At 47.9% G+C, this 27304-nt stretch overlaps 1 protein-coding gene across 1 annotated transcript; it reads right to left on the bottom strand.

The window, feature by feature from the left end:
• Positions 1-24254, bottom strand: USP22 (ubiquitin specific peptidase 22). The gene is made up of 13 exons (XM_084763739.1): positions 23907-24254; positions 17570-17702; positions 15787-15900; positions 13469-13570; positions 12521-12690; positions 9676-9823; positions 8958-9063; positions 7472-7630; positions 6476-6602; positions 5356-5447; positions 3822-3884; positions 3230-3379; positions 1-2562 (listed from the first exon to the last, which is right to left on the bottom strand). The coding sequence occupies exons 1-13, from the start codon at positions 24075-24077 to the stop codon at positions 2520-2522; spliced, it is 1578 nt and encodes a 525-aa protein (XP_084619865.1). The 5' UTR covers positions 24078-24254; the 3' UTR covers positions 1-2519.
• Positions 24255-27304: the final 3050 nt, after the last annotated feature.

Raw genomic sequence — 27304 nt, 5'->3', positions numbered from 1 at the left:
TTTCAGAATAAAATGCAGCTTTATTATGATATAGGAAAGGAGAGTTAAGTAGCCCCTCAAAATGACAAAGGAAAGAAAAGTGACATAAATGTTTTGGTAATAAAACTTCTAACCACAGTACAATCATTTTTTTCCTTCACAATTTTTGATTTCAAAGCTACTTATAAATGAAACAAGCCACTTGTCAAAAAGAACAATGATTTTACACAAGGAAAGCATACACACCAAGCCAAACAGACGAGCTCTCAGGTTTGCATGGTGCAGCGAGCTCAGGCCCAGCTTGAGGCTCCTGGGATGAAGAGAGGACTCGCAGATCCCATCCTGAGTCTCCCACTGAGGACATCTAAAGAGAGGCGCTCTGTCGTCCTGTGAAGCTGGTGCCAGCGGCATATGGGAAGGGCTGCTCACCGCCCTACGCTAGAGGTAAGCAACGCAGCCCTGTGGCGAGACGCACTCTGAGCACATATACTGGGTAGTCCCTGGACAGGAAACCCTTTTCCTGCCTTGCCATCCAAAGGGGGAACTGAAAGAACCCCCCCAAACCCACTGCTCAGATATGCTGCTCCCTAACTATACACGCGTGCCTGTCCAGCCGAGCCATCAGGCTGAGGACCCGGGACAGAGGTAGGCCAGACAGACGTGTGTGGCAGTCATGGAGCTGGGTCGACCTCTTTGCCGCAGGTACAGAGCGAAGTGCTTAGAATGTCAAACCCACAGTAAAGGAGGGGAATGTATGTATTCGGATATAAAAGGTTAAAGTCACGCCGACAGAAAGCAGGTGCTGTCGTCTTCCTCCTCAGTGTCCCCAATACAGGTAGAGAGGGGCTGTGTGCTGTGGGGGCAGAGGAAGCAGGCCTGGCCAGCACACCTGTCATTTCCCCTGCCTATGGATGCCCCAACCATGAGAGTCAAGAAGGCCGACCTTCAGGAGGTTTTGGCTCTGGTTCCTGTAGGCCAGCTGCGGTGAAGTCTTTCCTATGGGTTTGTTCACAAGTAGAATGTGTTTCCCCAAGGGCATCTCCATAGCAGAGTCCCACAACAATGGTCTATGTCTGAGAATCTGGGCTCACCCATACTTCTCAAAAAAGGCTTTTTCTAAAACATGCTTCATGCCTGTTCTTTACTTTAAATGCAGAAACAAATACAATGGTGTCAGGGCAAATGTCATTCTATCACCACGAGGCTGAGGAGCTGGGCGCGGGACCCTGTTCTGCTTTTTTACAACCTGTCAGTGAAAAAAAGTTTTGTTTTTTTTTAAAAATCTGTACACATGATAATTATACGTAACTCAAATCACAGCTGTACTTGTTATGCAAACATGATGCTTATGTTACCTGCTATAAAACTACAGCTCAGAGCCTGGCTCTTAGGCAATACCTGCCTGCCCTGAAACTCCTGCAGTCAGGTGCCAACAGGCTACTGGGCAAGCACCACTGAAAAGGCAGTGGTATAAAGAGAAAATACCAAGACCCTAGATTTTAGTTTCTTAGAAGCAGACAACCTAAGCCTTGCCCAGAGATACATGCAAAATATCTTACAACAAACTTCCTGATTGACCCTGTTAGCAGAACTTTCAGTCTTTTTCTTCTGGCTGCCACTGAAACCAGAACAGAGAGGCAAGTGGATGATAGGACGCAACGCAGTCTCCACCTGGACTACCCAGCTTCAAATCTCACAGCCACTAAACCACCCCGGACAGGCAAAGGACCAAAGACCAAGAAGAAACATGGAGGATTGGGCCAATGGGACCACCAAGGAATATTCCGTCTACTGCAAGGCTCAAGGTAACAGGGACTCTGTCACTGCCAGGCCACCCATCGTGTGGGAGGAAGGCCAGGCACAGAGCAAGGAAAGAGCACTAACCAAAAAGCAAGACACTGGCTCTCAGGAGGAAAGAGGACCATCCAGATCTCCATATAAACTCTATAATCACTCACTTTACTACTATCACATTATGAAAGTCACCACTGTGGAAAAGAGCAAGGGGTAGGAAGACGCCTATTCCTAGAAAACAAAGGGCTGATGTTTCCACATGCAGTTGATGCTAAGCTACCTGTAGGACAGATGTGCTTGTAGCCTGTGGGTGGCCTCATCCTGGGCCGGGGGTGGGAGGTGGTTTAACAACTTAAGAATTCACTCTGCCCTTCATGCCAAAGGGCTGCTGCAAGCACTTTGCCGTCCTGCATCATTTGGTCTACTCCACAGCTTTGGCGGGCTCTTTTAAACCCGTGTGGGATGACAGGGGGAAGCACCAGCAGAGGCCCGTCTGCTCTGAGGACATCCACCCCCAGCCTACCACAAGGGTGAGAAGACAGGTGTGGTGAGGCAGCCCCTTAGCGCCTTTCCATCAAGGGCACATCCACTCAGCCTACAGCTCACCCCACCCTGACATGTCTCCTGGTGCAGGGGGGCCCCGTGTGAGGCTCGCCTGCACAGAGGAATACCATGGTGTTCTGATGGGGGGGGGGGCAGGGATCGTGTCAGGAAGCTTGTTCTTTCTTCTGGCTGGCAGGGCAGGGCTACTCGTATTCCAGGAACTGTTTGTGGTAGAAGAGCAGGTACCTGAGGAGGCAAAAGGGAAGTGGGCTCAGTCCTAACTTCCAAAATGGCCTATGCCAGTCATGAATAGTTCACAAGCCTGACTTTCCGAATGGCTACTATATCCCCTCAAGAAAGACACTGCCTGCCTCCCATCGCCCCACCTGACCACCTTGCTTACCAGGGAGTAAGTCACGGTGGCCTTGGTGACCTGTAGCTATTACCTATGCTGTTCACAGTGGTGCTACCTCATGCAGGGTCCATATCTCCCCAACCCCTGCCCAGTGGGGCACTCTCCATGACTCCTCTCCCAGGGCCCAGAGCCCTTTCTTGTCCCTGGGGCCAGGAATCCTAAGCAGGCTCAGGTCAACTGGGGACAGACCACAAGTAACAAAAGCAGCAAGGAGGCTGCCCAGAACCACTGCACAGCATGGTCAGGACAAACGGGGACCACAGCATTCGTTAATCTAGAGGCACAGACAGCAACTCTGTTCAGGAACACTCCCACCCTGTAACCATGACCTATAGGCGGCATCTGACTCAAGAAGCCACTGTCCCTTCAGTAACAAACCCAAACTAAGTTAAGGTGACTATCCAGAGTGTGGCAGATGCAGCCCAGCCGGTGGCTTTGGTCAGACAGGAGAGATGGACAAGCACCTGCATGGTTCCTCCAGCCCCACCCCAGACATACCCTTCACTGTCCAGCACATCCTTGATGCTGGCCTTGGTGATGATAGCATCATCACACTTGAACCACTGGTCTTTGTGCTGCCGGATGAAGCTGGTGTAGTGGCCACTCTCCAGGGTCCCTTGATGGTTAACAACAGCAAACAAGGAGTACCTTATGTGGAAGGAGACAGCATTTGAACTGTGGTCTGTTGAACTGGCCCAACACCTCCAAGCTAAAGCAGAACTTGCTGGCTGCAGAGCTGGGAGAGCCAGGCCGCATCACTCAGCTCTGGCCCAGCAAAGATAACTCCTAGAACTGCACTGAATGGAAGTGACGGCGGCAGTGACAACTTGCAGTTAAAGTAACTACTTTAATTCGTGCCACCTGACTGTGCTACCAATAAAAGGAATGGTACCAGAAGGAGCAGGCTCATTACTAAGCAGACCCTCCGACCAGAGAGGCCTCTCCAGTGGGGTTGTCACCAGGAGGGAGACTGGAAGATGCAAAGGACAGGTGGGTGGCCTGAGAGATGGGAGCCGAGCATGTGCCCTTCCCTACGAGCCATGGGCATAAGCCCACTCACCCTGCCCCCAGGCCCTGCAACCCCACGTACTTGTTGTCATTGTTGAGACTGTCCAGGGGCTGCTGGTACTGCCCATTCATCCTGCTCTCTTTGCTGTAAGAACAGTAATAAAAATTACTAACTCACCAGAGACACAGGCTCTAATGACAACATTAAGGATGCTAAGAGGTGTACTTTATACACACCGGTTTCCCTAGGCACACTATCCCCATGTGGTGGTGAGAAATCCAGCTTGGCTAGAGCTGTCTGGCCTCCTAGTGCCTATGGCTGTACACACCCCTCCACTCCCTGGAACCTAAAGTTACTTGCTACCCCAGAGGTTTCTGATGTTGGCTTTGTGAAGAGTTTTGCTTATAACACACCAAATGAAAGAATTCCTACCAACGGCTGTGTGTAAGTTAGCCCCACACTACATCCTTAAGGAGCCTAAGAGACACCATGAAGTATCTCATGGCAGCAGGCTAGGTAGACTGGGAAGAGTGGCTGTACAGGAAACGCCAAATTTCAAACTAGTTTGGTATGTTTCCCTACAGCCAATGCAGAAGACAGGAAGACCTGTGAGACCTTGCCATCAGTGACAATGTCACCCCATTTTCCACAGCTGATGGTCTGTGACATTTCAGTAAAAGCTAAAGGCCATCAAAGGCTCATAATGGGAAGCCTGCTCAGACAGCCCATGGGCGGAAGTGTGGCTTCTGAAATGCACTGTCTGCATTTTGACTCTCAGAACTGTGAACGGGATCCATTTAGAAAACCTGTGCAGATGGGATGAAGGATGCTGAAATGAAGCCTTCTAGACAAGCTACCCCTCCCCTCACCACCAGCACCTAGGAAACAGGCCACTGAACGAGACAAATTCAGGAAGGGCCTCGGGCCCAGGGCAGTAACAGACACAAACGGATCCAGAACCTCAAGGAGCTGGATGAGCCAAGGAGGAAACCCTGTCAGGATCCTTCTCACCAGGTTTCATAGTTCTGACTTCTATTACTTGAGAAAATAAATTTCTATTGTTTTAAGCCACACTTATAGCTGCCAGCCACAGAAAGCAAACACACTAGCAAGCACTGCAGTTCTTAGAAGGTTAAACCTTATGTGGTCTATGACATACAGGATTTAGTCTCAGAGAATCCACTGCTGCAATTCAACCCTGTTTATCTCTATTTCAAAATCTGTATCCATCAACCAAAAAGGGCACATGTGGTCTGCCTGTGACTCTAAATGAGTTGCCAAGTTTAAAAGGTGAATGATTGACGAAGGGTCCACAGTACAAATGGGCAACCCAAGGTAAGATCAGGGTAAGTATTGAGGCTGGAGGGCTGGAGAGATGGCTCAGAGGTTAAGGGTACTGACTGCTCTTCCAAAGGTCATGAGTTCAATTCCCAGCAACCACATATTGGCTCACAACCATCTATAATGAGATCTGTATACACAATAAATAAATAAATTTAAAAAAAAAGTATTGAGGCTGGGGAGGGGAGGCCTACTTGGCTGTAATTGCCTGGTCTAAAGCCCGGCACTGGGTGATCTTCCTCCCCAGTAGGACACGGGGCACCAACCCTTCTACCTGGAGGCCATAAAGGGCGTCATGTCCAGTTCGAGGGGAAAAGACACGTATGTGGTGATCTTCCTCCGCAGTTTGGCTGAGTGTTCAAATCGCTGCAGAGATGAAAGAAGGGGGGAGGGGGGACAAGTGAGCAGACGGAGCAACTGTTGGGCTACCCAGCCTGAAGCAAGGGCCCTCTACTCACTGATTTTCCAGCAGCACAGTCCTTCCTTCCTGTCTCAGCCTTCTCCCTAAGGCCAGGATTATAGTTGTACCATACCAAGCTCAAACTGATCTTTCCCATTTTTAAAGGGCCATTACAATAAAGAGTAAGAACAGAGATCATACGTAGCTTTTAAAGACTCCGAAACTAGCCCTGCTGTTCTACCAGAGGCCCTTGTTTGAATCCCAGCACCCACACGGCAGCTCATATAACTCAAGTCCCTGTGGACCTGACGCCTTCTTCTGGCTTCTGTGAGCACCAGGTTTGTATGTGGTGCACAGACATACATGCAGGCAAAACCACCACCTACAGTAACAACAAGAAGACTCAAATTCCCAGTACCACCTGGCTTTCCCCACAAAGAGCCTTTCGACTCTGGACTAGACCCAAGACTATGGTCTTTTCCTTCTGCAGCTTAGCGTGGAATGCAGAGCCTTGTGCATGTTAGCTAAGAGCTCTACACTGACTCATATCCCTGGCCTGGGCCCAGGCCTATTTTCAGTGGAAGAGTCAAAAGAGGAGCTGGGAAAAATAGCAGCTCAGAGTGCTGCACAAGCTTGAATACCTTAGTTCAAATCCCCAGCACCCACAGAAACCACCGTAGGCGGACTATACACCTGTAACCCCAGTGCTACGGAGGCACAGGAGGACCACTGGGCTTGCCAGCCTCAAGCCTCCCTCCAGGTACAGTGAGACACCCTGTCTCTATGGAGCAAGGTGGAGTGTGGTACGAGCAGGATGCTGATGTCTCCTCTGGCCTACTCTGGCGGACAGAAGAGTCAAATGTAACCCCACCTCCTACAGCAGCTCCTTTCTGCCTTCACTCTCTGTCAGCAAGAGGAGCTCTTTGCTGAGCTGCTGAGCTTGAGGCTGGGCAATGCTAGGCTGTCCCTGTGGCTGGTTTTCTGGGAAACTCACTTTGAGATGGAAGCAGGCCACAATGGGCAGTTTCTTCATGGTGAGCTGCTTTGTGGACTCTTGGTAGCTATGGCAACCACTACACTTGATCTTGGCACTGCTTCCTAAGTGCTCTGGTCTGGTAAATCTAAAAGGCATTTTAAAAAAGTGGAAAGAGGAGAGGAAGAGACATGAGAAAAAAGGGGAACAGGTTATTTTACCACCCACAGTATCCAGCAGCAGTTACAGGTGTCATATTTTACAACAGAAACTTTGTTTTCATCTTTTCCTGATTCTCTTAAGTGTGCGCGCTCCCCCCTTCTCTCTCTGTGTGTACACATATATATTAGTACTAATGAAAGGTCTAGGGAAACTATAATTTTCTTTACATCCCAGCAAGTCAGCTTGTTCAGACCAACAGAGCATACAGTCACACAAAGCTACACAAACATGACTCAATAAACAAATGGCGTGATCACCCACAGGCTACCAGTCAGCAATGGAATGGCATAATTTGGCCCCGTACACAATTCTCTGGGCTGCCAAAGATCAACAAGTGGAAAGAGTCCACCTCACAGGTGATGTGCTGTGAGATTCCACTCACAAACCTCCCTGAGAAAGCTAGTACTAAACTGCTTAGCTGAGGACCAGACAGGGCTGCTGTTACAGATGAAGGCACTGCTGGGGTGGGTGGGTAGGTGGATGGATGGATGTGTGTGTGTGAGTGATGTTCTTGCCTACACCAGCTTCAGCATCCTGCTGTGACATGCACGTCCCCCTCTGTGCTGTGGGGTGTCGTGATGGAGGACTGGGTGAAGGTACCGGGATCACCATGTCGCCTTATAGCTGCAGGATGATCTTCAAAGACCTGTTAATTGTGTTTGTTTCTTTTTTTGGGTGGGGTGGGGGTGTCATTTTTTCCTCTTGTGTTTTCTGTTAATTTTAAAAGATTGAATCATGTAGTAAAATGGAAAAAAGAAGTGGCATTCTGAACCAATACTGCAGAACATGTCTCACCTTCGCAGGCAGTCTGTTAGAGTGGTGGTGCCTGACGCGTGGCTCTCCCCATTAACGACACTGCCCTCGCTCCCTGGGCTCAAGGGCCAGAACGGCGTGGAAGATCCCGGCAGATCCAAGCTGATGTCCCAGAAGGGGTCTATGGTGGTGGAGACTCCGCTGCAGGAAAAGATGAAAACACACGAGGAAAAAAAAAGAGAACACACGAGAGCACATAAGGATCAGTGTCTATTGTGGTCTCTGAGGCAGCCTCTACAGATAAGCCAAATACCCTGCCTGCTCTGTCCATTGTCCACAAGATACCTCAGGATAAAACAGGTATCTACCGTAAGGACTTTGTTTAGGGGAGTCTGGAAGAGTATAATACCTGAGCTACAGGCAAAGCTGTGTTCTGGGATCCACTGCACAACACAGTAACTGCTGACAATGCTCAGAAACTAGGATGCCCAACGGGCAAAGACAGACCTTTGTGCACAACAGCACAGGTCAAACTTGGCAGCCCCACAAATAAGACTGCTTTATATTAACAAGGAGTTAACAAGGCTGACTCCTGCCAGGGGGCTTAAATTTCAACATTAAAGGGGCAACTCAAAATAGGAAATTGGCTAGGTAAGGTCCAAAATTCAATACCACCTCTTGCTAACATAGGCCAGGAGGGAGGAATTCTACATTGCTCCAAGACAAGGCTTCAAAGGAGCTCTGCTGTACCCTGGGGACCGTGACCAGAGTTTTAGAACCCAGGAGTGGAGTAAGAGCAGCAGTATGTGTGGGGTGAGCCAGAGGAGCGAAGACAAGGCATGTTAGGGGTGGCTGGGGTGGGCTTCCCTAGCCTCAGCCAAAGGGTCCTCCTGCTTCTGAGGATGAAGCTGTAAGCAATGCCCACACCTGTGATAACGGCTTTATGTCAACAAATAGTAAAGGAGCCAATGATCTGCCATCCCAGGGCTAGTGCTTTGGCTCTTTGTCTTGAAGACTAAGGAAAGCAGAGAACTATGTGTGAAGCTGCAAGGACAGCCTGCTGAGTGCCACCACTGCAACATGCCACGGGCTTCCAGCCTCAGGCAATCCGCTCATTTCCTGTGTCCTTTCTACAAGTGGTATTTCATCTCAAATGACCAGAGAGAGCACAGCTGTTTAAGTAAAACTGCCCCTCACCTGCGACTAGTGTAGGTGCTCCACTATGAGTGCTACACTCCCTAAGGTGCTGCTGAGCCTTGCTGACTGGGAAACGCAGCAGGACGTGCCCTGGCCGACTAACACTCACCGTGACTGTCCAGCTGGTGGGAGCACTTACTGGCCGACTAACACTCATGGTGACTGTCCAGCTGGTGGGAGCACTTACTGGCCGACTAACACTTGTGGTGACTATCCAGCTGGTGGGAGCACTTACTGGCCGACTAACACTCGTGGTGACTGTCCAGCTGGTGGGAGCACTTACTGGCCGACTAACACTCATGGTGACTGTCCAGCTGGTGGGAGCACTTACTGGCAGACTTGGCATGTAACGTCAGACTGGAGCCCACCCGTGAAGATTTGGTCGATGATGCAATTGCAGTGGTTAGGGTTGTTAGCTTTCTTCCCGTTGTCATCACCTGATGACAGAAATGTGTGATTACCATTAGTAATGTCACCAAAATAATATAAAGCAGTCAGAGTCCACATACACCCAGCAAAGGCAGGAGGACACCAAGAATTCCAACATCTATGAAGAGTGAAGGGGTTTATGTCAACAAGAGGTCTATCTGGTGGCAGAGATAAGATGGGGTGTGTCACTCTTCTTTCTTTCCTGAGATAGGTTAAGGTATCTCTGACTGGCCTTGAACTGGCAGAAGATCTGCCTGCCTCTGCCACCTGGGTGCTGGGATTATAGGTCTGTGCCAGCACACTGGACCTGGGACCTTTAACTTGTTCAGAAATGGGAGGCTGAGTCAAGAGGACCAGGGCTTTAGGCCAGTATGAGCTACACAGTGAGACCCTGTTTCCAAAAATATCCAAAGTCAATCAATACTAACAAACTGTAGAGAACTCCTTGGAACAACCATGCGATTTCCCCTTCCTGGAAATAGAACCCGACGATACTGTCTAACAGGACAAATCAAGCATAGGCTTATGGTTACCTGGGTGAGCACCAGCCTTGCTCTGCCTCATTTTTAAGGAAACTCCCCAACTGCCCCAGCCCAGCAGGGAGATGGTGGCAGGCCCACCTTTGCAGTGCCGGTGGAGGACGTCCAGGGCTGCAATGAGAAACTCATGTGCGTCCTGCTGCTCATAACCCGCCAGGTGCCGGGCGTGCGTCCACACCAGGTGCAGCAGCTTGTACGGAATGTGTGGGGAGCGGTGCCCCGAGTAAAACTGTTTAGAGAGAAGGAAAGGGACAGCTAGGACACCTGCCAGTCTTCATCACATAAAAATTTCACAGCTACACAGACTGAGTAGAACTAGTTTGATCAAAAGGGTGTGCTTTTTTTCCTTTTTGCAAACTATATTTTTATTTGGACTCAGTACATTTGAGTCTCGTTTTCCTCTATTTTATTTCCACAGATAAGCCCACAAACAGCAAATTAAAGTGACTGATTCTATCCAATGTTTGTCTCACAAAACCCCTCTTGGGATGGTGTCCGACTGACTGCATGGCCACTGAGGCCACTGAAAATCCTCCTGGGAACACAGGGAGGACAAACTGCAGCTGGCCTCATGGCTTGCAGCACCCTCAGGGAGCCAGGCAGATGTCCACTGCTGCAACACTAGACCTCGAGGCTCGCCTCCACACCATGCTTTCCTGCCAGCAGAAAGCCCAGGGAGCTCTGCTTGTCTAACACAGAAGCAGGGACAAGACCAGCTCGTGCAGGGAGGTGTGGTTTTCTTTTCTGAGCCAGTGCCTGCCTGAGCCTCTTCCTCACACGGCTGCTGACATTTATTTCTGTTTTACTGTGTGGCATTCCGGCTAGGTGTCATACCTGACTGGGACAGAAGGGCTGAATGTTTCAGTGTTGGGAATATTTGCAAAGACATCAAAAAAATCTGAAAATGTTTGAGTGCTCAGAATACTGTAGGTCATAGAATATTTGGATTTCAGATTTTTCAGGGATGCCAAACCTGTGCCAGCAGATCTTGAGGCCACCCTCTTGCTCTTTATCAGTGGTCTACGTATATGTATACATAAACCCTAAACTCTGGAGGATGTGACACTCCTTATTCCTCCCTCACCCAGCTGATGTCGCTGCTTTGTAAACAGCTGCCAGGACCAAAAATGTTGCCAATATAAACAGCTACTGAGTGAATGAGGCTCCTGAGCGTGTAAGCCCTTTTTGCAATGCAGGAAACCAAACTCTGGGCCTCAGGCAGACTAAGCAATTGGTCTGCTGCTTAGTCTCATCCCAGACTGTCTGTGAACTGAGAATTACAGGTTCATTCATAAGAGGAACAACGTCACACACCTCTTCTAAGGAAAGATGACACGGTAATGCCAAGGGCCAAATGCCCACTTAGGTGAGAATGCACTTTGCATGTACATCACTATTAAACCAGGGCTTCTTTGGCCCGAGACGCTACTTCACGGAAACCCACAATACAAAATGACATTAAGAAAAACCGAGTAGATTTACACAGCACCAAAGCCACAGCAGACTGTTTAATACTGCTTACTGAAAACCAACAACAGCAACAAAAAATTAACAACTTAAACCAAGGGGCTCGAGAGAAACACTTTACACAAAACCCTGTATATATTAATGCGCTTACATTTTCCAAAAGTAAAACCTGGAAAGCACCCACAAGTGTCTCAACAGGAGTCACCAACTGCACCTCGGCCACTACACAGAAGCATTCTGTGGCAAGACAGCCCCCATGGGCCTTGATGTAACATGCCAAGGAGACACAGAAACCTGGCGGGGACGATGGAACTGCACACACACACACCGCTTGGGTCACCTGCTACCATCCATCCTTCTCAAGTGCACAGGACCAAGAAGCAGGGGGACAGAAAGCCCCCTGCCAAGACAGGGTAAGCAAGTCCTCAATAGTTCCTGCCTCACAAATATGTCTGTCAGATATACTGGGCCATAAGCCTGAAGATGATGCTCCAACATTAGAGTTTTGGGTAACTGCTCAGGCAGCAAACTGTCTCTTTTGTTTTGTTTTGTTTGTTGTTTTCCTTTCTCATTTTGGAAGCTGCTAACTCAAAGTTTCATTCCTTTTCAAGTCTCTGATGGGGCTGAAGAGCAGATAGTTTAGTCTTACAATCAACCTTAGCTGTTTAGGAGTTAAGATGTTTTAAGTTGACAGAGATGAGATGATACTGATTCTCATCAGAATTTTAGACTCACCAAGATAGAAAAGATGCTTCCTACAAGGCTGCCAAATGTAATTAGCCAAAACATCACGGATGTAACATTCATATAATCCCTGGTTCTCCTTGCGGTATGTAATTTTTTTTACTTACATGTAATAATATAAATTGTATATGCCAAAAATAAAATACAATCTTTAGAAGAAAAAAAGGAGGTTTCTGTTCAAAGCAGAGACTCACCTCATTTCTGGGATGGGAAAAGAAGTTATTTCAGTTCTGACACCTCGTCTGAGGCCACTAAAATTGTAGGTCTTGAGACCAAGCCTGAGCAGGTCCCAACCCTGAGCAAGGACATGGATGGGCACAATAAAACGTAGCTATGATTAGATCAAGGACACAGCCTTAGCACCGTCTCTGTGTGCTGCCAGTCTCCAGGGCAGAAGCCTCTGATAAAGCACACTTGGGAAGGGGCACATCTGCAGAGTTCCTGTATGGAAGTGGCAGACAAGAGGATTCTCGGAGACGACTGGCTTCCCTGAGTTGACTCCGCCACCCCTGCCACTGGAGGGCTCCTCTCCTTGGCGAACACTGCGCCTCCAAAAACCAAACTCTAACAATCCCACTGTAAAAGCCATGTCTTCCACAGTACAGGCATAGTGAAGAATAACTAGGTAAGGGTTTCATCAACTACTTCCTTCTCTTTAAAGACGGGGTGGGAGGAGGCAGTTGTCCAGCCATCTCGCTCCAGCAGCTGCACTTACCTCCTGGAAGAGAGAGGACATCTCACAGACCAGGCAGGAGCTGGGGCTCTGCATCTCACAGCGGTGCCTGTCTGACAGGAAGAAATCTCTCAGCAGCGGGGTGTGGGTCAGCGCCTGCACGATGCAATTCATGAAGCACGTGTTTCCCAGGTTGATCAGCCCACGCAGACCTGGACGGGAAGCCATGGAAAGCAACAGGGTCACCTGTGCCCTGAGCTCAGCCCCAGGACCAAAGCTTCAGTTACATCTCCGTCACTAGTCTCTCATTCAAGCAGTCCGAGCAGGAAAAGTGTAGTTCTCGCTAATGTTTTAAGTGGACTGCAGGACAGGCGCTCATCACTTCACAGGATTAACCAAACGCATTTACTGCAACCACAGGCAAGTCAGAATGGAGCCTCGCTAACAAAGCGAAGTGTTTTCAAACAAACTCTAAAATACACTTCCTCCTTTTTAGAATATAAGGTCATTATCGGGATGTGTGTGTGCATGTGTGCTTGCCTTTTAATCCCAGCACTTGGGAGGCAGAGGCAGGTGGATTTCAGAGTTCAAGGTCAGTCTGGTCTACAGAGTTCTAGGACACCCAGGGCTACACAGAGAAACCCTATCTAGGGGTGGGGTGGGGGAAGAGATGTGGTGAACACCCTCACTGACAATTCATTTCTCCATGAGAAGCAGCTTTGACCAAGACACTTGAATCCTTTCAAATTGCAGATGCCAAGGAACTGGAGGGGACCATCTCCACTCAACCCTCTGCATCCCACATACACAGCAGCTCCTGAAGACCATGTGCTTAAGAGCTGGATGCTGAACAAAACCAGGAAGGACACCGAGGCAAGGCTCAGACAGAACCGCTGTACTAAGAAATGCAAGGTTTTCTATCTATATGACAGTCTGGGAAAGACGTCTAAGCAGGACTGAAGACAGGCACTCCGCACACTCCGCACCCACCGATGGTACAGTTGGAGGTGATCTTCCGCCGCTTTGGGTTGTGCTTCAGCAGTTCCAGCTCCCGTTTGGTTGGTTCCCAAGTTGAAAACTTCTCCCCAACGCCTAAGAAGATGGAGAACAGTCTCAGGTACTATTAGCTAAGCTCTCTTGTAAGCAGAAGCTTTGATGACTTGACATGCATTGGCTGCACTTCAGAGGCACCCTTCTGTGGTGAGAGAGGTGCCAAGATCACTAACAGGAGTTTCCCTCAGTTGAGTGCCTATGGACATGCCATGTTTATTAGTCAAGGAAAGTAACACGACCCACCCATCAAAGCACCAGACACTGTTTCTCAAATGCCTTGGATCCTAGAGTAGAGACAGCAGCATCAGCTCCAATGGGACAACTTAGTAATTCATCAAAGATCTTACAGTAAATGACACTGATATTTGAGTCTGAGGTGCAGCTTGGTAGTAACACACTTGCCTAGCACATGTGTGGCCCACGTTCGATCCACAGAATTACGTAGGAAAAAAAAAACCACACTTTGTTTGTTGTTTGTTGAGTTATGGCCTCACTGGTAGCCCTTGCTGACCTGGAACTTGCTCTGCCCATCTCCCAAGGGCTAGGACTGTGAAATCATGCAGCACCCCAGCTGCAAATGCACTTTGATCTACCTGCCGGACACACTGCAGAAGACTGGAAGCCATGACAAGGATGCCCGAAAGGGAAGGAAGAGCACACTTCACTCTCACACAGCCTACTCACAGGGCCGCCTTCCTCACTAACTCAATGCACTGTAAGAGTGCATCACTTGAGCTGGGCAGTGGTGGCGCACGCCTTTAATCCCAGCACTCGGGAGGCAGAGGCAGGTGGATCACTGTGAGTTCGAGGCCAGCCTGGTCTACAAACCGAGTCCAGGTCAGCCAAGGCTACACAGAGAAACCCTGTCTCAAAAAACCAAGACACAAAACAAAATAAAACAAAAAACAAACAAAAAACCCCAAACAAACAAACAACAACAACACAAAACCACCAATCAAACAAAAGTGCATCATTTGGCCAGACGGAATCAGAATGACTTTGAAGAATTGTTTTATCCTGGCACATGTATATCTCAATTAATGGTTCTTGTCTTGCACAAAGAAATATATCCCCACAAAACAGTAGTGTTTTGAGGGGCCAGGAAAAAAAAAAAGCAAGTCAGAGATTTCCTCCAGAAACCATCTGCTAAACACAAACCCCTGACTCCTATAGCACCTGTTTCTACTCCCTCAGGACACTGCTGTGCTGACTAACTTTTTGCCACCTGGACACAGCTAGGATCCTATGGACTGAGGGGACATCAATTGAAAAACTGCTCCCATCAAATTGGCCTGTAGAGAGTGTCACTCCTGGGCAAGTAGTCTTGAGGTGTACAAGAGAGATAGCTGAGTCACAAAAAGGCTACAGTGTGTCCAAAATCAGAGGTATTTGCTAAGATCTTTGTGAACGTTTATTATGATGTAAGATTTCTTTTTTATGATGGGTTAACAGAAGTTCCCAATGCCTGCAACCAGCAGGAAGTGAGTGGCTTCCACATGTGTAACAAACTGAAGGATTATCTTACTGAACTTTACCAAGAGACATAAGAGTTTATACTTAAGGAGTAATTGTCACCATATTGTCAAGCTCTCAAGTTCTAAGTTGTTTACTAGATAATATGTAAGTTTAGGAAATAAAAATTACAAGGAGGCACTTCTGCATGGTACCTGGACTTTGCCTCACCTAGAACACATACATATGTTGTCAATGCTGAGACAGGCTGTTTTTGCTATATATGAAAACTATTAAAAAAAAAAAGAAAAAGAAAAAAAAAAGATCAAATGTGTCACTGTGATGCATCTAACTCTACTGCCAAAAGCAGCTTTTATCACTCAGGCACAGGAACATTTCAACGGTTTTTGTTTCTTCCTTTTTTGTAGTACTGGGGTTCAAGCCCAAGGCTATGTTTATGCTGGGCAGCAGCTGTACCACAGAGTGAGACACCAGCCCACCGAGAAGCAATCCAGTACTCCACTCTGCCAGGGTTGAGGACTGAGTAAGAAAAGGGAGGGACTGTACAGTGTAGCAGACCCTCCATGGGAGGATGGACACAGCCTGGAGTTTTATGGTGGAAGACACATCCAACCTTGCCTGAGTACCAACAACCCACTTCAGCTAAATCTCCATGCTTCCTGTAAGCTGTATCACTGCCACAGGAAAATTAGGACTGTTTTTTTTTCTCTCTCCTACCTGGCTCAAACCAGCTTCCCTTACCACTTTCTGGTCATCTAAACTTCTAAGTATGGTGAACGCACCTTGCAGCTTCCAAGCCTTGCGCTGCTCCTCTTTGGCAATGATTTCTATGTCTTTGTCGTAGATATAGTCCTGACACAGGAAGCAGTAAATACCTCCATACATCAGGTCAATAGCTGCAGACAGAGGAGGGGAAAGAACAAAATTCAATATAGCACGACAAGGAGTACTTCAGGCAGCACAACATGGAGCCAAGGGTTCTAGACACCAGCTGCCCAGAGCATCTTCTTCTCTGAAACGCAGGAGCTCTAACTGTGGGGTTTATCCAGGGTGGGTGAATGTGTCTGCTGTCTCCAGAAACTTCCCTGAAGGCTGATGGAGACTGGGAGACACACAGTCTCTTGCAAAGTACTAATCCAAGGAACACGACACTACACTTAAACTGCACTAGTGCAGAACTCAATACTAGGGCAAAACTTCATGGAGTATTTATTTTAGGTCCCCAGGAGTTCCCAGCAACCTGCCTGGAAGTGAGGCACACCCTGCACAGATGACAATTCTGCAGGAGAGGCAGCAGCTGTCTGCTGTTCTTGTCTTGACTCTGTGCTGCTCCTCCTCCAGGGACAGGTGAAGCAGGGTCTACTCAGAACACCTTGACTTCACAGCACGGAAACCGAATTGATCAAAGCATTTGTTCCAACTGCTACTTTAAAATTACGGGCTGTATCATGAGAACTGGGATTGGTGGGCCACAGGAATAATTCCAGGTATCATTTTGTGAGGTGCGGCCAGATTTTAAAGTACATGTAACACTGAAACAACTATTTTGTGATCACAGTGGAATAACTCTACAACAACAGAAAAAACAAAAAATCCAAAACCATGGAAAAAAGAGTAGATGGGACAGAAACATCCCCCACTGAATCAAAGGAGAAATCTCAGGAAAATTAGAAAACTATTTCAAAAGAAAAAAAGTATAACCTGCTGGGCATGGCAATGCATGTCTTTAGTTTCTACTGGAAAGGCAGAGGCAGGTGAGTTAAACTCTACAAAGAGAGTTCCAGGACAGCCAGGGCTACACAGAGAAACCCTGACTTGAGGAAAAAAACAAATGGAGGAAAAAAAAAAAAAAAAGGAAAAATCTATCACACTAACACTTAGGGACTTGGGAGGAGGCAGAAACGGTGCTAAGATGGAAAGGCTGTAAATGCTTATCTTAACCACAAGCAAGCCAAGTGTGACAACGCACGCTAGAATCCCAGCACAATGATGGCTGACAGAGGAGGATCCCATGTAAGGGGCCAGCCTGGGCTATATGACAAGACTGTTTCAAAAAGCAAAGCACCTGCTGGACATGGTGGGAGCAGGACAATCAGGAGGTCAGGGCTATCTTTAGCTACGTAGCAATTTCACAACATGACTCTTGCCTCGAACCCCCACCCCTAACACACACACACACACCTCTACTTCAGATACCTGATGCCATACAATGCTCAGCTGCCCTTTCAGGAACCTGCATTACTGGAAACCAGGAAAACTCCTTGCTGAAATATGACACCAGTTTAAAAAGCTTCAAGCAAACCAGCTCTCAGGGAGGAAGAAGCAGGTGGATTTCCAAGAGTTCGAGGCCAACCTGGTCTACAAAGTGAGTCCAGGACAGCCAAGGCTACAAGCAACCCTGTCTTGAAACCCCAAAAAAAAAAGAAAACAAACCTTCAAGCAAATGGTACCACCCACTTGAGTTCAGTTTCAAAAGGACCACTGGATCACAGTGGGCTTTTGGAGAGATAACATACTAACCGGGTCAACGCCTGCTCTGGTTCCCCCTGTAGGGGGATGCCTTACCCAGGTTGTGCCGCTTTGACTTTGCATGGTCGTGGATGTGTTTCTTTGTGAAACAGCCAAAGAAGACACAGTAGAGGCACGAATGCAGTCGGTTCAGGTGGATGCCGCAGACATGGCAGACACAGGACTTTGCCTGAAATTTACATAACAAGTTATGAGCAGTGTGGACACAACAGGAATTCCTAAGGGGAAATATGGAGCCCAAGTCAAAGGATCATAATTGGGCTAATGTGGGAGGGAGGACGGGGCTTACCACTTTACAACACAACTCCATTCTTCCGTCCTCCCCAAAGCACTTAGTTTATTTAGCTCAAAACAAGATCAATAGGAGACCAGCTATGATGATGCCATCCCATTCTCCCACTCAGTCCTGACTGGCACCCCAGGCCAGTGCCACCCACACTCCAACCAGCAACTCATACCCAGCCACCCTTAACCCAGGTTTCATTTTGAGATTTGAGAAATCAAGGTTCTTAAAACGAAACAAAACAAAACACAGTGAGTTTTAAACAAAACCAAAAAGTCCTCAAAATAAAGCAACCCAAGAAAAGACACATGAATCAAAGCAATACACAGGAACAAAAGAAGAAAAGTCCACTGTCAAGAAACAGGTCACAGGGACCCAGCAATGTCATCAAAGCACATATAAACATGGTCAAGAATGTGTGTTTGTAGCACTGTGGGTCAGGTATGGAGGCGGACGAGCTCACTGGGCAACCAGGGCAAAATTTGACACAGCTAACAGTAAGAATGTATTACTTACACCTAATAAAAACAAAAGGCACCCAAGCCTACTAAAATTACCACCATACAAGCATACACACTAGCTTTGCCAAAGTCTTCATGTGAAAATTTCATAAAGCTGCAGTGGGAAAGACAAAATAAAGCCCATTTTTTATAACTGTCACAGTAACAACTGACTTAAACAGAATCACCTGAGGACACTGAAATCACTGGTGAAAATAACAACGTTCCTTAAAAAAACAATGGTCCTTGCAAAAACAGACCAAATATCTACCAAGTCAACGAACAGGTAAGTACACAGTGCCACTGCTCTGTAACAAAGACATGCCCATATGGGAAAGGACATGTGACCACAGGATACAAAACACACAGAACAAGTCAACCCTCGTAGACTTGCAGCTGGGGACGGTAGGGGGCAGATGCAATGTACCAACATCTCAATACTCCAACCCACGCTCCTATGTTCCTGTGACAGGGGACGCTGGTGTACTCTGTGCGGTGTGGCTGCATAGAGAAGTGTGATGGCTCTGCATCTGTGACTTAGACAACCTGGCTTCTGCTTTTTCCCTGCTAAATCTGTGACTGAGTCTGAATCCGGGGCTCCCAGCAGGCCTACCTGTTGAAGGTGCCAGCCACTTCTCACTATAAGCAGCTCAGGGAGTTTAGTATCTGAAAGCAATACACGTCAGTACTTAAGTATGGACGGTGTATGAAGATGGCTGTATTCTCTCGTTACTCCTTGGCAGCGTTCACTAATACAGTCTAATGAAACTAAGTCCTCATGCTTATGGAAGCCAATGGCAATAATTACCAAGATGTCTACACCTGAATCTTAGACAATTTGGGGAAGAGAATGGTAAAAATGGGCCTGGAGATGGTTCAACAGTTAAAAGCATTGGCTGCTCTTACAGAAGACTCAAGTTCAATTCCCAACAACCATGGCAACTCACAACTTTCTATAACTCCAGTTCTGGGGAGGTGACACGCTCTTCTTGCCTCTGTAGAGGTCCATGATGGTACAGACATATATCAGATAAACACTCACATGAAATAAAATAAAGAATGGCAAAAATGAACCTATGAAACTACATAAATATAGAACACTTGTTTTATGACATGTTATTTATTGTAGGTTTCTTTTTTAAAAAGCAAAGTATTTAGGCAGTGGTGGCGCACGCCTTTAATCTCAGCACTTGGGAGGCAGATCGCTGTGAGTTCGAGGCCAGCCTGGCCTACATACAAAGTGAGTCCAGAACAGTCAAGGCTACACAGAGAAACCCTGTCTGGAAAAACAAAAAATAAAAAATAAAAAAGCAAAGTATTAAACTGAATATGTAAGCTGTATAACACCTAGATTTATAAATAATGAGACAGAATGTTCACAGCTGTGTTATTTCTAACGGCCCCAACACAGGGAGTGAAAATATTCATCATGAGCATAAATAAATGGGGTACTATTGACCAGTAGAGTATTATGCAGCCAAAGGAAGGCGGTAATCTGAATCGTGAATGAATCTCAATACACATAACACTGAGAGAAAGGAGCTATGCTCCCATCACACCGAGTACAGAGGCAGGCAAACAAACCAAATGCCAAGAAAGCCTCAGTAGCTACCTATGAAGATGAGGTAAAGACTGACAGGAGACATGGACTGTTCTCCTCTGTGGTACTGTCCTATTTTTAAAATGTAGTATTTCCTTGTGTGAGAGGGTATACAATGTCACAAGGGGCATGCAGAAGTTAGAGAACCCCCTGTGGAAGCTGGCTCTCTCTTACCGCACTGGTCCTGGGATCAAATTCATACTATCAGGTTCAGTGGCAAGCACCTCTACACACTGAGCCATTGCACTGGCCACTGTGGTAGTCTTTTATGTCTACTCTATTAAATCATCAAGATGTACACACCTTTAACAGACGGTTTAAAGAGCAGAATACAAAATAAACAACACAAAGAGGATCTACATAGTTAAACTAGTATGTGAAATGATGCAGAGGCAGGCGGATTGCTGTGAGTTCGAGGCCAGCCTGGTCTACAAAGTGAGTCCAGGACAGTCAAGGCTACACAGAGAAACCGTGTCTTCAAAAACAAAAGCAAAAAACAAAAACAAAAACCCCACAAAACAAACAAAAAACCCACAACAAAACCCACAAAAGAACTTAAAACTCTGGGCCAACTAAAACATGCTCAAAATGAAATCTCATGCTATCTAAGCAAAGGCAGGTGCTAATCATAGACCAGGTGAGGCTATCCTATCTAGAAAAGGTGACACCAGACTGTCTAGCACTAAATGCAGACACAAGTATCTCCCTTCCTAAGAGACTAAGGTGGGACCAAAAGCTGAACCCATGTGAACGACTAAGAGACTAAAGTGGGACCAAAAGCTGAACCCATGTGAACGACAAGTCAGAGATCTAAGGTTGTAGTCAGGATCTTGGAAGAGGGAGGCCAGGATGGATCTTTCTAGAGTCCCAGCAGGGAAGCCCTTCTGACATTTAGCTCGAGGCCTGGGAGTTGTACAGTACTGTCACTTGTTACAGCAGCCCCAGGACAGAGGCAGAAAGTTCATGTCAGCCATTACCCTAGTTTGCACGGTACTAAAACTGCTAAGTTTTCAGATGAATCCCCAGTCATCCTCACAACTTAGGGTCAGCATGAAGTAGCCAGCGAGCGGCACAATGTGGTACCCAGGGTGCTGATGGGGTGCTGTGGAGCAGTACAGCTGGCTTGTAGAGCCAGTGACAGCTAACTGCTTTCCACCCACAAACAGTGGTTGTTGTGGTCTCTGTGGAGGAATGTACTTCCTGAGGAGGCAGCAGCCCATCTAGGGTCAGCCTGTCATCAGCCAGCACCCAGAACTACTCTGCGAGCTGGTGGAACTGGAAGTTAACCTGGAATAGGCCACACAGGGAGGCTTCACTACAACACCTTCATTAAGGTGCTGGGTCTAAGTCACACTCACAAGCTGCAAACAAACCCTGACATCCACAATTTTTTTAGTTGTTAACTTCTTGGATTTCTTCCTCCTTCAGAAGCTCCCCTTCCACATCGCTGCGCTGTGAGTCTATACTCAGGAGTGGCACAGCTCAATGACAAGGGAGCCCATCTCTAGCTCACTGGAAATTTCTACTGGTTTACAAAAGGCTGCAGCAGTTTGCATTCTCACCAGCAGTGTATATAAGAGCTCCACTTATCTGGGTATTTGCTCTCATTTTTTCTTGAGGCTAACCATTTTGCCTGGGGTGAGATAGGATTTCAGTGCAGTTTTAACCAGCATTGTACTGATGGCTGAAGATGAATAATTTTCCAGATATTTACTGGCCATTTGTATTGTTGTTGTTGTTTTTTCCTACCACTATACATGGCCAAACTTTTTCAAAAAGAATAATTGACAGGCTGGAGAGATGGCTCAGAGGTTAAGAGCACTGACTGCTCTTCCAGAGGTCCTGAGTTCAATTCCCAGCAACCACATGGTGGCTCACAACCACCTGTAGTGAGATCTGGTGCCCTCTTCCAGCTGGCAGGCACACATGCAGGCAGAACATTATCTGCATACTAAATAAATAAATCTTTTTTAAAAATTGACTTGTGAAATGAAAACATCCTGAGCTAGATGTGTTGGTGCATGCTTTTAGTCCTGGTACTCAGGGAGGAGGAGGCAGAGGCAGGGAGTCTCTAAGTTTTAGGCCAGCCTGGTCTACAGTGAGAGTTCCAGGACAGAAAGTTATACAGAGAAACCCTGTCTTGGGGGAATCTGAGCCATAGGAAACTTCAGGAGTGAAGTTCTGCGCACACTTCAGAGCACAACCACCTGCCCTCCTCTCCTGCCTCCCTGTAGTCACCACATGTCTTGTGAGTGGTGCACTAGTGTCTCAACTCTCAGTTGTGAAAATCATTTAATAAAGAACTTCTAGCACAGTGGAAATTTAAATATTAAATTTAAAAGGAATTAAAAAGGAAACTTCATTTCCTTGTGTGGTGCTATACAAAACTAGAGTCTAGGAAGATAGAGAAAACAAAAGATGAAAAGAGAAAGGGCATGGGAGACCAACACACACACACACACACACACACACAGAGAGAGAGAGAGAGAGAGAGAGAGAGAGAGAGAGAGAGAGAGAGAGAGAGAAAAGAGAAAGGGGAGGATTCACATTTCCCCCATAAAAATGACTTTACAACACATCTCAACCAAAGAAGCAACAGAATGGATCAGTGTTAAAATTACGACCCATGGAACACTGGTGTCAATCTTGCTCACTTCTGCAATCCCAGTCCTCAAAGGGCTGAGACAGGAGGATTGGGTGTTTAAGGTCAGTCTGGGCTATACAAAATACGAAATAACCCAACTAGTATATTTTCAGTCTAGTTTTTTTGTTTGTTTCAGTATATGTTTCTATTACCAAAAATCTCACTCTGATCCTAAAAGGCTATGCGTTACAGGACATAAGCTTTTAGTCACCTTAAAAGATTAATATATATATATGGCGGTGTCTTTCACCAAGAATGATAAAAGACAAGTTAGGCTGGGCGGGAGTAACGTTCACCTTTAATTCTAGTAGAGACAAAGGCAGACACATCAGGCCAGCCTGATCTACATAGCTAGTTCCAGGACAGCAAGGGCTACACAAGAGAAACCCTGTCTCGAAAAACTAAAGAGGGAGAATTAAATACTTAACATACATCCCAGCACATGTGTCAGTTTTCTAGTTAAGAAACGCTAATCAAGATAGAAACACAAGCTGGGCATGGTGGCACATGCCTTCTATCCCAGCACCTGGGAGGCAGAGGCAGGTGGATCTCTGTGAGTTCGAGGCCAGCCTGGTCAACAAAATGAGTCCAGGACAGCCAAGGCTACACAGAGAAAACCCTGTCTTGAAAAACAAACAAAAAAAAAGGTAAGATAGAAACACAAGCACAATCCAGTTTTCACCTTCAACACCAAATTGTGATAAGGAAGTGTAAGATTAACGAATAACGTTTCCCGATTTACAAATCACTAATAATATAATCATAGTTGCTGAGATTTACAGGACCGGAAATGCTGCTGTCAATCACCTCCTACATCCTACAATTCCGCTTCAAATCTCGAGTGCGCAGAGGCCCTGCCAGCCTCATCTGTCCGCGGCGGATCTCAGCCCCTGCACCTGGCTGCTATCCACAGAACCACCTTGCAGAACCACGACCCCCCCAACGCGACCTTCGCATACAAGGACTACTCCGCAAGGCAATTTCAGACTGATCGCCAAGGCGGAGTCTTCCTCCTCTGACCTTCCTATTTTTTGCTCAGGTCTTTCCCACCCCGCACGTCGAGGCTTCCCCTAGCTCGTCTCCCACAGCGCCGCCAGGCGGTCCCTAGTCCCCTCCCAGCACCGCGAGGCTTTGCCTCGCCCCTTCCCCTGCCCCTCCCCCGCACCGCGAGGGTTCTCGCTCTCTCCCCTTACGCCCCTCCCTGCTCCGCGAGGCTTCCCCACGCGCCTTCCCCGCACCGCCAGGCTCCCTCCCGCTCCCTCCCCACACGCCCAGGCTTTTCCTCTCCCACCCCCACCACACGCCCCGCGTCCCAGGCCGGAGAGCGGTGCAGGCCTCCGACGCACCTTGCGCTTGCGGGCCTCGGCCGTTCCGCTCCACACGAAGCACTGGTAGATGGCCCGCAGGTTTTGCTTCCAGTTGTCCACCTTGAAGCTGCCCAGGTGCGAGCAGCCCGGCGGTGGTACCGCCAGCTCAGCGTCCATGGCCTCGACCTCAGGCTCGGGCCGGGCGACCATGGCGGGCAAGGCCCGGGCGCGCGGGGCGGGCGGAGACGGGGGCGAGGACGACGCCAGCGCGGCGAGAACAAAGAGGCTGACAAAGACCGCGTGAAGAACCCAGACGACAGCAGCACCGACAGCTCTCGCAGCTCGCTCCGACTTCGAAGACGAGGGGCGGGGTGGGGCGGGGCTGTCCGAGGGAAAGGATAACGTCACCCAGGCCTGTGGGCGCAGTGCGCAGGCTCCGCCACTCTAGGCCCCGCCCACCAGCCCTCCACTCCGCCGCTAGCTCCAGCGAAACGCCGAAGGCAAGGGGGCGGGGCCAATAACAATCCCGCCCTCGCGTCGTTCCATTGGTTGCTTGGCACGGCCTGCGGTTATCATAGGCTGGGGGGCTGGTCCGGTTTGCTTTGGAGCCGCCCCCGGAGACGCTAGCGTCGTGACATTTCCAGCCTCCGCTTGGAAGGCGGGGCGTACTGAGGATTGGTTCGGCTGGCTACTGAACCGGTTTGCACCGGCTTGAGCTCTGCCGCAAAGAGGCGGGGCGCCGGACGGGGTGGGGCGAGACTTGCGTTTGCGCTTTCTCTGCAAGGCGAGTTTTCCAGGTTGTGAGTGTTGGTCAGTGGGGTTCCTTGTGTGGGCGTTACTGTAGAGATTGCCATCTTGGCGACTGTGTTGGGTACCGGAGTGCCACAGCTGGGGATTGGGCGCGACAAGAACAGACTGGGTTTCCTTCCCTGGGGCCTAATCCAGCGCTGTCCTGTTGAACTAGGATGCCAGCGGCATACGAATTTTTTTAATAGCTACATTTTTCCTTTTTTTTCCAACAAGAAGCAGATAAAATGTATTTTAACAAGCAATGCAATAAAGACACAATATCATGTGAACGTGTGATAGTACAGATTTTTTTTTTTTTTAGTGAAATACTCTGTAATCTTTGCATTGGCACACGTTCGGTACAGCATATTCCATTTGTACTAGCCACATTACACACAAATAGCTACTATTAAGTAGGGACGGTACACCTTATAATGCATTCAGCCCTCCTGTCTGGGGGTTACATATATGTGCAATAAAATTGTATCTACTATGTAAGTAGAAGTTCTCTTCCCCTATCATATGAGCTAGGTGTCGAACTCTGGTGACAGGTACCTGTGATGTGGAGCAGTGAAATAATTTCACCAAGATAGAAAAAGGCAGAAATAGTTCATCAAATGCACTGCGGTAACAGCAGCTAGCAGGCAGGCAGTGCAGAGCAATTATCAACAGGTACTCCGAGGGGCTGCTTTTATAGTGAGACTGGGCTGTCCTTATGGAAACAGACAGCATTTCGATGTCAGAGTTCCCAGGAGCAATTGCAGTTGAGGCTTGTCTGGTTAGCAGCAGCCCGGCCTTGAAGCAATGAGTGTCACACGGGAACTTAGATATGGCTTAGCACGCTGTCTGACCGCCTCTGCCTCCTGAGTGCTGGGATCCAAGGCGTGCACCACCACGTCCCGCTCAGCACAGGTTCTTTACTCTAGTTTTCCATCCATTAAATCCTACAGCTTTGCAGCGTAGGGGTCAGCCGGGTGTGGTGGCACACGCCTTTGATTCCTGCACTCGGGAGGCAGAGGCAGGTGGATCTCTTGAATTTCGTGCCTACCTGGTTTACAGAGTGAGTTCCAGGACATCCAGGGCTACATAGACCCTGTCTCAAAACAACAACAACAACACAGACAAAAAAATCTGTGTTGAGGACAAACTAGCGGACACTCACAGCCTCTGCCTAAAATGCTTTCCACTACACCAAGAATCACATAGTACATACTTCCTCATCTCCCAGGCTTCATCAGGAGGAGGCGAGGGGATTAGGGTGTGCTTTATGGTCCTGTGGGGACCAAACAAAAGCCATCTTGCACCAAGCCTCTGTCTTGCCCCCAGAGTGAACTTCCCCCATGTCCCTAACCCTAACCCTAACCCTAACCCTAACCCTAACCCACAGAAGTGCACCTGGTAACATCTCCCTTACACCCGGGGGTCAACTTATAAGGTGAAAAACCCACAATGTTACAATAGATTAAAAAAGAATTAGATAAGATTCCCCTTGCAGCTTGGCCCAAACCCCCTACCCTATCATACCCTATCAGCGTTAAGGCCAAATTCCCTATAATCCCCTTACCCAATCATGTAACACCAAGGCTTGGAAAGCCTCGCTTGTGGTCTTTGCCTTTATAAATCCTATATCCTGAGGAATTGGGGCCGCTGCCTTCCTCAGTTTCTGGGGAACTGACGGTCCTTACTCTGGAACTTGCTCAATAAAGACACCCTGTATGAACTGCATCCAGCTGGTCTCTGGCAGTCTACAGGGGTCTTGCGACTTGGGCATAACAGTCTGGTTACCGTTTTTTACTGTTTTTCTTGTTTTACTGCTCTAAAAACTAGGTGCATCTAATGGTCCAAAAAATACAGTATCAGTCTGCTCACTAACGGCATTGCCAGAGAGGAGCGATCTGGTTCCTACAAGATGACCACTTCTGCACCAGAGTGCAATTTTGACATCGTGGATAACGGCTCTCTTCTGGAAGGTGGTCTGTCCTAAGAGGCTCTAGTTTCCTGAAATCCAGGCTGACTTCAGCCTTAGGACCATGGCTTATTTCTGCCTTCAGTCTAGGAGGGCAATGAGATAGGTTAGCTACGGAGACACTCCTTTGGTGTTTAACATCCTGTATGAAATCAAGCAAGCGCCTGGCCCAAAGTAAACGGGACAGGCACAGAACGGAGGCAAAAGGACCAGGCTTTTTATCCTGTTTTTAATTCTCCTCTTGGCCCAAGTGGGAAGCAGATGCTTTTAAAGAAGCAGCTTCTAAGTGTCCCTTATAACATCACTTACAACCAAGAGCTAGAAGGGCACCAGCCTGAATAACAGTTAGAGACACTCTCCAAAGAGCGTCTATTTGGAAGTTGCAGAGACACCTGCGGATTGGGAAGTGATGGGCATGCTCAAGGAAGTTGAAACGAGGGGGAGAGTTTTAAAGGCGAAAAGGTGATGGGGGTGTATCATGGTGGCCACACCCTTGCCTCACACGTTATGAGACCCTAGGTTTGAACCCCAGCACTGAAAAGGAAAAAGGACAAAATGGGTTCATGGCCTCTTAGATGCAGTGTCTATTGGTCTTGGAGACTGTGGTGGTTTGAAAGAAAATGGCCCCCCCCCCATAGGCTCATAGGGAACAGTACCACCACGTTCAGCAGTGCCTCAAAGT

Source organism: Acomys minous (assembly GCF_964271855.1).
Source record: "Acomys minous genome assembly, chromosome: 16".
Classification (NCBI taxonomy): domain Eukaryota; kingdom Metazoa; phylum Chordata; class Mammalia; order Rodentia; family Muridae; genus Acomys; species Acomys minous.
The sequence above is the reverse complement of the archived record's forward strand: the minus strand, read 5'-3'. Positions and strand labels throughout refer to the sequence as shown.